The following is a 12,064-nucleotide window of genomic DNA, read 5'->3' on the forward strand; positions in this document are numbered from 1 at the left end:
GTACCCAGCAGCCAAGAGTGGAAAGTGGTTTTTTGGAAGAATGAGGGGGAAAGCTTAAAACTAAAGCTATTTTATATTCAAATTTGTTGTCTTTTCAGAAACATGTTAAAAGTGGTAGAAACATGAATATCCATCTATAAGTAGTTAAAAAAATTCAGTAGAATCTGATTAAACCTCTAATTCTAACCATTAATTTATAGGAAATGCAAAGCATAGAAGAACATGTGAAACAATATAATTGGCCAAAAATCCAACATTATGGGGCAAACAACCCAGTTTCTAAAATAAAAAATTAATAGCAAAAACAAAAACCCTATAAAATAAAAGCAATTTAAGAGGCATTTCAACTAGTCACAGTGTATGAATCTACTTTGCATTCCTAATTCAAACTTTCTAGAAAGTTTTGGTAAAATGTGAAACCTCTGACTGGATATTTGAATACAGAAATTGTTAATTCTATAGGTATGATCATGTTTTGAGATTATGCTTTTTAAAAAGAGACTATCTCTTTAAGAAATATGTACTAAAATATTTACATATGCAATGATACGGTGTTTTGTATTTGCTTCAAAATAATCCAGAATTGGGTTAGGTTTGGGGGAGTAGTAGTGGGAAATAAAGATGACACAAGATCATCCATGTTTAGGTAATTGTTATTAAATGACGTCTACTTTTATATATTTGAAATTATTTATTATAAAAGATAAACAAAATTGTCTTTATGCTTTCAAACAGCAAAAATGTTAATTGACCTAGTTGTCTTGAAGAGTAGGGCATTTACTCTTAAGAGTGTAAATTTAGTCTCTCTTTCTATAGGTTCCAGTGTACCTTTCTCCATTTTTGATGAATTTCTTCTTTCAGAAAAAAAGACTATCAGGTTTGAGGGGTTTTTTGGTTTTGTTTTGTTTCGACAATTAAAAGTTTTCTATTATTATAAATGAGGATGAAACAGGGGGTTACTGTTATCTATGTTAAGAGAAAAATTGCTGAATGAAATATGTCTTTTTCCAGTCCTTCTGCAGATCCCCCACGGGTTTTAGCCCAACGAAGGCCCCTTGCAGTTCTCAAAACTTCAGAAAGCATCACCTCAAATGAGGATGTATCTCCAGATGTTTGTGTAAGGAGCAATATCCCTAAGTTTATATAAATGGACTAGTGGATAGTTTCATTCAATTCTCACAAAAGTTTAGGGTTAAAATGAAAATTATTGGCTTGAAATAAGCACATGAAAAGACGCTCAAAACCATCTGTTATCAGAGAATGAAAATCAAAACCACAGTGAAATGTTGCACACATGCTCTAGGATGGCTATAATCAAAAAGACAACAAGTGTTGGTGAGGATGGGAAGTAACTAGAACCCTCATACTCTGCTGGTGAGAATGTGAAATGATGCATCCTCTTTGGAAAACAGTTTGGCAGTTCTTCAAAATGTTGAACATAGAGTTACCATATGATCCAGCAATTCCCTCCTAGGTATATATCCAAAAGAATTTAAAACATATCTTCACACAAAAAGCTTTACATGAATGTTCATAGCAGCATTTTTCATAATAGCCAAAAACTGGAAACAGCCCAGTGTTCGTCAACTGATGCATGGATAAACAAAACGTTGTGTATCCATACAATGGAATATTATTCAGCCATAAGAAGGAATGAAGTACTGATATATCTTACAACATGAATGAACCTTGAAAACACTGCTAAAATGAAGCCACACACAAAAGAACACATATTGTATGATTCCATTTATGTGAAATGTCCAGAATAGGCAAATCCATAAAGACAGAAAGTAGATTAGGGATTTCCAGGGGATTAGGGAGAGAGTGGGTTGGAAAGTGACTACAAATGGATATGGTGTTTCTTTTTGAGGTGATGAAGATGTTCTGGAGTTAGATGGTGATGGTTGCAAAGCCCTATGAATATACTAAAAACCACTGAAATGCACACTTTTAAAGGGTGAAGTTTTGGGTATGTTAATTATATCTCAGTTTTTTAAAGTGGGGGAAAAATCACTGCCTTGAAAGCCAAGGATCTTATAAAATGTTTATGAAACATTGGCAATGAAAGAGTTATGTGAACGAACCTTTTTTTTTTGTAGTAATGTTTTATTTTAATCACTGTGGACTAGTGACATGATAATACTTAGGATAAAAAAAGACCCTGTGTAGATATTCAAGACAAAGTAAATAAACTTTATCAGTGACATTTCATTGAAGTCTTAAACCAGCATCTGGAAACTTGTCTTGAGATTGAAGGGAACTGAGTATGTTTAATCTGAAGACTTTTAAGGGGAGACATGATCAGTAGCTACAGTGATTTAAAACACTGATTTAAAACAGTATATTCTCCACATCCTAGGGAATGACTCAAACATGTTTTTGTTTACTTATTTATTGAGGTATATTTTATATTCATAAACTGCACAAATATTAATTTTTATATATGTGAATATCTGTGCGGTCTTCACCCATGTCAAGATACAGAAAATTTCCAGCAACCCAGAGGAACCTCGGGAGCCATTTATGACTAAAGGTGGTCAGGCCCCATTCCAACTATACTGAATTGGAATTTCCAGGGATAAAACCCAAGCATGTATTTTTATTTGTTTTAAATAGTTTCCCAGGTAATTCTAATATAGGTAGTCCACTGACTGCTATGAAAAGATAATGATGTAGAAGAGTAAGTTTTACATACTGTGTTCTGGAGAATACCACCAGAGAATAGATGGATAGGCTAGATTTGGAGGTAGTGGTTCTAGGTTCAGCTGTTCAAGGATGGACTAAATTATTAAAGGGGTAAGTCTCAATCTAGTTTTTTTGTCTTAAAGCTCTTACTTGAATTTTGTTAATAGGTACCTACCAGGATTCTTTCCCCTACCAAAAAAAAAAATTTAAAGTGTCTAAACTAATAGGGCCATAAGTAGAATTTCATAAAATGTATTCTTAGACTGCAGACATCTATTTTTACTCTAATCTTACAATTTTTTAGTTTCACTTATTGTTTCTTCTAGATGTGTCTCACCTCTACTAAATAATGTTGAGTCAGAAATTCAGAGTATATATCATATTGGTAATGATTTAGAAAATTAATATCTAGTATCTATAAGGGTTAAATGAAATAGGCACTTTTGTGTACTTCAGGTAAATGTATAAAATGGTACAATCCCTCTGAGGGCGGTATGTATAAAGACACTTAGTGTTCAATTACCTTTTTGACCTGATAGTTCTACTTTTATGAATTATTCCTAAGAAAGTTAACATATTCTTAAAGATTTAAATCTACAAGAATATTTAAAATAGTTTTATGACAGTGAAAAACAGGGGATAACCTAAAACATTAGGTCAACTTCTGATAAACCCACAATGTTACCATCATGTTTCTAAAGAATTTTTAATAGCACAGAAAATATACTAAAAAATATAATGAGAAGGAATAATATAGACTAGCATAGATGCTATAATTTCACTTGTTTTAAAACCTCTTTTTTAAATGCATAGAATATGCTTGTGCATGTATCCTACCAGATGTATATGGTCATAGCAGTTGCCTCTGGGGAGTAGTAACTGGAGTGGAGACGTCAGGGGGAATCAAGTGTGGAAAGGAGACTTTTTCACTATATATCCTTTTAAACTAGTTGACTTTTTAAAACTATATACCTGTATTACTTTTAAAGACAAAGGTGTATTTTTTTTATGGCGACAAAGGCGTATTTTAAATGTTTTCCATTATTTTATACTTTTTTTCCCATATTTTCTACCATGATCATGAATTACCTTTAAGAAATAAAATAGAAATTAAACATTTGTCAAAGAAAAAGACTTAAAAGCTAGGAGGATAGCAGATTATTGGAACACATTCTAGGCCAAAGCCAGAAGAAAAATAGCATTAGTCCTCTAGTTCCTAGGTGAAATTGGTTGGGAAAAAAACATTGTCCAGTATTTTTCCTTTGTATGGAGAATCCTCACAGTGTATTTTTTGATGATATATAATTTGCTGTTTTCATAATACAAAACCTTTTTCCTCAAATGTAATGATGTGCTTTTTAAATTTGTCTTTCTCTAGAGATTCTGATATGATGCTTTTGCACCCTGTGTTAAAAATCACTTATCTAATATGTATCTCTTTCACTAAAAAAGATAGGCCATTCATATGCTCACTGAAATGTTTGAGCTAAGTTTTTTGTGGTTTTTCAGGATGAATTTACAGGAATTGAGCCCTTGAGTGAGGATGCTATTATCACAGGTTTCAGGAATGTAACTATTTGTCCTAACCCAGAAGACACTTGTGACTTCGCTAGAGCAGCTCGTTTTGCATCCACTCCTTTTCATGAGATAATATCCTTGAAGGATCTCCCTTCTGATCCTGAGAGACTGTTGCAGGAAGAGGACCTAGATGTGAAGACTTCTGAGGACCAGCAAACTGCTTGTGGCACTATCTACAATCCAACTCTCAGCATCAAGAAGCTGAGGTGACTGGTGATTATAGGTTGTACAAATCAGGTTGTTTGAGGGCTTTCTTATTCTGTGTGTGCTTGTCAGTTATAGCAATCAATTATGAAGCTTTTACGACCTGCTGGGTACTGTGCTAAGTGCTTTACCTGACAGCTGGGCTCCTCCAGATAAAGTGTTAATGGGATTTAGTATCTGATTTGATTCTAAGGGTTAAAAGTAAATTTTGCCGGATATGGTATCTTTGAGAAAACTCAGCAAAGTGTACCTGATTGGTAGAGACGAGGCATTTATTTTTCCTTTAATATTAAGGTTAAAATAATGGTAGAGTAGGTTGATGCTAATTTCAAATAGGCAATTAGAGACATGTTTTTGGTTTTCTTTAACATCTTTATTGGAGTATAATTGCTTTACAGTGTTGTGTTAGTTTCTGCTGTACAACAAAGTGACTCAGCTACATGCACACATATATCCCCATATCCCCTCCCTCCTGCGTCTCCCTCCCACCCTCCCCATCCCACCACTCCAGGTGGTCGCAAAGCACTGAGCTGATCTCCCTGTGCCATGAAGCTGCTTCCCACTAGCTATCTATTTTACATTTGGTAGTGTATTCGTGTCAGTGCTACTCTCCCACCTCGTCCCAGCCCACCCTTCCCCTTCTCCATGTCCCCAAGTCCACTCTCCACATCTGTGGCTTTGTTCGTGTCCTGCCCCTAGGTTCATCAGAACCTTTTTTTTTTCTTTTAGATTCCATATATATATGTTAGCGTACAGCATCTATTTTTCTCTTTCTGACTTGTATCACTTTGTATGACAGACTCTAGGTCCATCCACCTCACTACAAATAACTCAGTTTCATTTCTTTTTATGGCTGAGTAATATTCCATTGTATATATGTGCCACATCTTCTTTATCCATTCATCTGTCATTGGACACTTAGGTTGCTTCCATGTCCTGGCTATTGTAAATAGTGCTTCATTGAACATTGTGGTACATGACTCTTTTTGAATTATGGTTTTCTCAGGGTATATGCCCAGTAGTGGGATTGCTGGGTCATATAGGAATTCTAGTTTTAGCTTTTAAAGGAAGCTCCATACTGTTCTCCATAGTGGCTGTATCAATTTACATTGACACCAACAGTGCAAGAGGGTTCCCTTTTCTCCACACCCTGTCCAGCATTTATTGTTTGTAGGTATTTTGATGATAGCCATTCTGACTGGTGTGAGGTGATACCTCACTGTAGTTTTGATTTGCATTTCTCTAATGATTAGTGATGTTGAGCATTCTTTCATGTGTTTTTTGGCAATCTGTATATCTTCTTTGGAGAAATGTCTGTTTAGGTCTTCTGCCCATCTTTGGATTGGGTTGTTTGTGTTTTTGATATTGAGCTACATGAGCTGCTCGTATATTTTGGAGATTAATCTTTTGTCAGGTGTTTCATTTACAATTATTTTCTCCCATTCTGAGGGTTGTCTTTTCATCTTGTTTATGGTTTCCTTTGCTGTACAAAAGCTTTTAAGTTTCATTAGGTCCCATTTGTTTATTTTTGTTTTTATTTCCATTTCTCTAGGAGGTGGGTCAAAAAGGATCTTTCTGTGATTTATGTCATAGAGTGTTCTGCCTATGTTTTCCTCTGTGAGTTTTATAGTATCTGGCCTTACATTTAGGTCTTTAATCCATTTTGAGTTTATTTTTCTGTATGGTGTTAGGGAGTGTTCTAATTTCATTCTTTTACATGTAGCTGTCCAGTTTTCCCAGCACCACTTATTAAAGAGGCTGTCTTTTCTCCATTCTACATTCCTGCCTCCTATGTTCTTGGATTGGAAGAATCAACTTTGTGAAAATGACTATACTACCCAAAGCAAAGATAAGGTGACCATGTGTGCGTGGGTTTATCTCTGGGCTTTTTGTCCTGTTCCATTGATCTATATTTCTGTTTTTGTGCCAGTACCATACTGTCTTGATTACTGTAGCTTTGTAGTATAGTCTGAAGTCAGGGAGCCTGATTCCTCCAGCTCTGTTTTTCTTTTGCAAGATTGTTTTGGCTATTTGGGGTCTTTTGTGTTTCTGTACAAATTGTGAAATTTTTTGTTCTAGTTCTGTGAAAAATGCCATTGGTAGTTTGATAGGGATTACATTGAATCTGTAGATTGCTTTGGGTAGTATAGTCATTTTCACAAAGTTGATTCTTCCAATCCAAGAACATAGTATATCTCTCCATCTGTTTGTATCATCTTTAATTTCTTTCATCAGTGTCTTATAGTTTTCTGCATACAGGTCTTTGTCTCCTTAGGTAGGTTTATTCCTAGGTATTTTATTCTTTTTGTTGCAGTAGTAAATAGGAGTGTTTCCTTAATTTCTCTTTCAGAGTTTTCATCATTAGTGTATAGGAATGCAAGAGATTTCGGTGCATTAATTTTGTATCATGCTACTCTACCAAATTCATTGATTAGCTCTAGTCGTTTTCTGGTAGCATCTTTAGGATTCTCTATGTATAGTATCATGTCATCTGCAAACAGTGACAATTTTACTTCTTTTCCCATTTGGATTCCTGTTATTTCTTGGTCTTCTCTGATTGCTGTGGCTAAAACTTCCAAAACTATGTTGAATAATAGTGGTGAGAGTGGGCAGCCTTGTCTTGTTCCTGATCTTAGTGGAAATGGTTTCAGTTTTTCATCATTGAGGACGATGTTGGCTGTGGGTTTGTCATATATGGCCTTTTGTGTAGAGGTAGGTTCCCTCTGTGCCTACTTTCTGGAGAGTTTTTATCATAAGTGGGTGTGGAATTTTGTCAAAAGCTTTTTCTGCATCTGTTGAGATTATCATATGGTTTTTCTCCTTCAATTTGTTAATATGGTGTATCACATTGATTGATTTGCATATATTGAAGAATCCTTGCATTCCTGGGATAAACCCCACTTGATCATGGTGTATGATCCTTCTAATGTGCTATTGGATTCTGTTTGCTAGTATTTTGTTGAGGATGTTGCATCTATGTTCATCAGAGATATTGGCCTGTAATTTTCATTTTTTGTGTCATCTTTGTCTGATTTTGGTATCAGGGTGCTGGTGGCCTCATAGAATGAGTTTGGGAGTGTTCCTCCCTCTGCTATATTTTGGAAGAGTTTGAGAAGGATAGGTGTTAGCTCTTCTCTAAATGTTTGATAGAATTCGCCTGTGAAGCCATCTGGTCCTGGGCTTTTGTTTGTTGGAAGATTTTAAATCACAGTTTCAATTTCAGTGCTTGTGATTGGTCTGTTTATATTTCCTATTTCTTCCTGGTTCAGTCTCAGGAGGTTGTGCTTTTCTAAGAATTTGTCCATTTCTTCCAGGTTGTCCATTTTATTGGCATATAGTTGCTTGTAGTAATCTCTCATGATCCTTTGTATTTCTGCAGTGTCAGTTGTTACTTCTTTTTCATTTCTAATTCTATTGATTTGAGTCTTCTCCCTTTTTTTCTTGATGAGTCTGGCTAATGGTTTATCGATTTTGTTTATCTTCTCAAAGAACCAGCTTTTAGTTTTATTAATCTTTCCTATTGTTTCTTTCATTTCTTTTTTGTTTATTTCTGATCTGGCCTTTATGATTTCTTTCCTTCTGCTAACTTTGGGGTCTTTTGGCTCTTCTTTCTCTAATTGCTTTAGGTGTAAGGTTAGGTTGTTTATTTGAGATTTTTCTTGTTTCTTGAGGTAGGATTGTATTGCTATAAACTTCCCTCTTAGAACTGCTTTTGCTGCATCCCATAGGTTTTGGGTCATCTTGTTTTCATTGTCTTGTGTTTCTAGGTATTTTTTGATTTCCTCTTTGATTTCTTCAGTGATCTCTTGGTTATTTAGTAGCATATTGTTTAGCCTCCATGTGTTTTTATTTGTTACAGATTTTTTCCTGTAATTGATATCTAGTCTCATAGCGTTGTGGTCGGAAAAGATACCTGATAATGATTTCAGTTTTCTTAAATTTACCAAGGCTTGATTTGTGACCCAGGATATAGCCTATCCTGGAGAATGTTCCATGAGCACTTGAGAAGAAAGTGTATTCTGTTGTTTTTGGATGGCATGTCCTATAAATATCAATTAAGTCCATCTTGTTTAATGTGTCATTTAAAGCTTGTGTTTCCTTATTTATTTTCATTTTGGATGATCTGTCCATGGGTGAAAGTGGGGTGTTAATGTCCCCTACTGTTGTGTTACTGTCGATTTCCCCTTTTATGGCTGTTAGCATTTGCCTTCTGTATTGAGGTGCTCCTATGTTGGGTGCATAAATATTTACAATTGTTATAGCTTCTTCTTAGATTGATCCCTTGATCATTATGTAGTGTCCTTCTTTGTCTCTTGTAATAGTCTTTATTTTAAAGTCTATTTTGTCTGATATGAAAATTGCTACTCCAGCTTTCTTCTGATTTCCATTTGCATGGAATATCTTTTTCCATCCCCTCACTTTCAGTCTGTATGAGTCCCTAGGTCTGAAGTGGGTCTCTTGTAGGCAGCATATGTACGGGTCTTGTTTTTGTATCCATTCAGCCAGTCTGTGTCTTTTGGTTGGAGCATTTAAACCATTTACATTTAAGGTAATTATCGATATGTATCTTCCTATTACCATTTTCTTAATTGTTGGGTTTGTTATTGTAGGTCTTTTCCTTCTCTTGCATTTCCTGCCTAAAGAAGTTCCTTTAGCATTTGTTGTAAAGCTGGTTTGGTGGTGCTGAATTCTCTTAACTTTTGCTTGTTTGTAAATGTTTTAAATTCTCTGTCAAATCTGAATGAGGTCCTTGCTGGGTAGAGTAACCTTGGTTGTAGGTTTTTCCCTTTTATCACTTTAAATATATCCTGCCACTCGCTTCTGGCTTGCAGAGTTTCTGCTGAAAAATCAGCTGTTAACCTATGGGGATTCCTTTATATGTTATTTGTTGCTTTTCCCTTGCTGCTTTCAGTATTTTTTCTTTTTATTTAATTTTTGATAGTTTGATTAATATATGTCTCGGCGTGTTTCTCTTTGGGTTTATCCTATATGGTACTCTCTGTGCTTCCTGGACTTGATTGACTATTTCCTTTCCCATGATAGGGAAGTTTTCAACTATAATCTCTTCAAATATTTTCTCAGAGCCTATCTTTTCCTCTTCTTCTTCTGGGACCCCTATAATTCGAATGTTGGTGTGTTTAATGTTGTCCCAGAGTCTCTGAGAATGTCCTCAATTCTTTCATTCTTTTTTTTTTTTTTTTTTTTGGTACGAGGGCCTCTCACTGTTATGGCCTCTCCCGTTGCGGAGCACAGGCTCCAGACGCGCAGGCTCAGCGGCCATGGCTCACGGGCCCAGCCACTCCGCGGCATGTGGGATCTTCCCGGACCAGGGCATGAACCCGCATCCCCTGCATCGGCAGGCGGACTCTCAACCACTGCGCCACCAGGGAAGCTCCATTCTTTTTTCTTTATTCTGCTCCCTGGCAGTTATTTCCACCATTTTATCTTCCAGCTCACTTACCCATTCTTCTGTCTCAGTTATTCTGTTATTGATTCCTTCTAGAGTATTTTTAATTTCAGTAATTGTGTTGTTCATCACTGTTTGCTCTTTAGTTCTTCTAGATCCTTGTTAAATGTTTCTTGTATTTTCTCCATGCTGTTGCCGAGGTTTTGGATCATCTTTACTATCATTATTCTGAATTCGTTTTCCAGTAGGTTGCCTATTTCGTCTTCATTAATTTGGTCTTGTAGGTTTTTACCTTGCTCCTTCGTCTGTAACAAGTTTTTTTGTCCTTTTTCTTTTTCTTTTTTTTTTTTTGATGGGTGGTGTTGTATTCCTGTCTTACTGGTCGTTTGGCCTGAGGCGTCCAGCACTGGAGTTTGCAGGCAGTTGGATATATCCAGGTGTTGGTGCTGAGATGAGGACCTCCAGGAGGCCTCACTCCGATTGATATTCCCTGGAGTCTGAGGTTCTCTGTTAGTCCAGTGGTTTGGACTCGGAGCTCCCATCACAGGAGCTCAGGCCCGACCTCCAGCCTGGGAACCAAGATCCCGCAAGCTTTGTGGCAGGATAAAAAAAAAAGGAAGAAAGAAAGAGAAAACTGGGCAGTACAGTATCAAAGAATAAAAAACAAAATAAAATTAGAAAGATAAAAAATATATTAGGAAAAGTAAACTAATTGAAGCAACTGCAACAAGGTAAAATAAAACCGCAGCAGAAAAAAAAGGAAAAAAAGGGGGGTGGGGTGGGAAAGAAGCCAAAAGGAGAGATCACTAATAAAGTGTAAAAAATAAAATTAGAATAATAAAAGGTTTATTAAGAAAAATAAAAATACAAAAGAATCAACAGCAGTGAATCAACAAGGTAAAACAGAACCCAATCTAAAAGAGAAGAAAAGAAAAGAAAAAAAGCCTTGACTCTGGGGGAGGAGTTTAGGCGGGGATGGGGTTTAGGGTGGGGCGGGACCTAGGGCATGGGGGTGACGTTCAAGCATGGGGCGGGGCCTCTGCTTAGGACCTGCACAGAGGGGGGTAGGCAGCACGTGGAAAGAAAGACCTCTAGAGTGTGGCATTCGGGAGTTTGGAGGTAGAGCCCTGAGTGAGGGTGTAGGGGCAGGGCTTGGGCTCTCCGGGGCAGGAGGGAGGCTCTGAGGGCAGAGGATTAGGCCCTGGACCCCAACAGGCTTCCCAGTGCCTAAGTGGACAGGGAAGGCACTGGCCGTGTTACCTTCCGTTTCTTCATGCCCCTCCCCCATGGTCTCTGCCAGGGTCTCCCGCACCCGCCCCCCACTGGGCCACTGGACCCCTAACCATGGGTGGGTCCTGCTGGGTGTAGGGACTCCTCCTCCCCCAGACACCCCTCAGGGGTGTTGGTCCCTGAAGTCCAACCTTTACTTTTGCTCCCCCTTCCCTCCCTCCCACTCCCTCAGGACCCGTGCGTCTGGAGAGGGCCTCAGTGGGGAGAGGATCAGGCCCAGGATCTCAGCAGGTTCCTGGGGGTCCAAGTGGGCAGTGGAAACATGGCCATGCTCCCTTTTGATCCTCTGCCCTCCTAATGATTCCCCAGTTTCCCCCTTTCGGGGTGGATCCCTTACCCTCCCCCAGCTGCCCCTCAGGGGTGCCAGTCCGGTCCCCCTCCATTTCTCTTCCTCCTTCACTCCCCCCACACCTCACATCCTACCTGGTGGCTGGGGGTTTCTCCCGTCCCCTGAGATGTCTGTGGTCCCCCACCAGTGCCTGGTAGGTGCCCTAGTTTTGAGAAGACACGAATTTCTCGTCCTCCTGGTAGCCATGTTGGCTCCACTGGAGACATGTTATTTAAAATATCTTTTGATAGAGAGGTGGAAATGAATAAAGAAGAGGGGGGGAATGGCATAGAGAGCCAGGGACTAAGCCTTGTGATCTCTCTATATTTAAAAGCCACCTGATTTAAACAAACTTATTCCAGTTTTAGGAATAGTTTTTTGTGTTTTTTTTAAGGAGCAAGCTGCTTTTTTATAAATTTTATTTTATTTATTTATTTTTGGCTGCCTTGGGTCTTCATTGCTGTGTGCGGGCTTTCTCTAGTTGTGGCGAGTGGGGGTACTCTTCATTGTGGTACGTGGCTTCTTATTGCAGTGGCTTCTCTTGTTGTGGAGCATGGGCTCCAGGACGGGCT

General features: G+C 37.9%; 1 protein-coding gene across 3 annotated transcripts in view; it reads left to right on the forward strand.

The window, feature by feature from the left end:
- BUB1B (BUB1 mitotic checkpoint serine/threonine kinase B) overlaps window positions 1–12,064 on the forward strand; it is a 62,662-nt gene that overhangs the window by 33,692 nt on the left and 16,906 nt on the right. For all 3 annotated transcript variants that reach the window (XM_067742762.1, XM_067742753.1, XM_067742770.1), the window contains exons 13-15: window positions 817–877; window positions 1,012–1,117; window positions 4,195–4,469. In XM_067742762.1, coding sequence (XP_067598863.1) covers window positions 817–877; window positions 1,012–1,117; window positions 4,195–4,469 — 442 coding nt within the window. The remainder of the gene's footprint in view (window positions 1–816; window positions 878–1,011; window positions 1,118–4,194; window positions 4,470–12,064) is intronic.

The sequence above is a fragment of the Pseudorca crassidens genome, chromosome 1 (assembly GCF_039906515.1).
Source record: "Pseudorca crassidens isolate mPseCra1 chromosome 1, mPseCra1.hap1, whole genome shotgun sequence".
Taxonomy (NCBI): Eukaryota; Metazoa; Chordata; class Mammalia; order Artiodactyla; family Delphinidae; genus Pseudorca; species Pseudorca crassidens.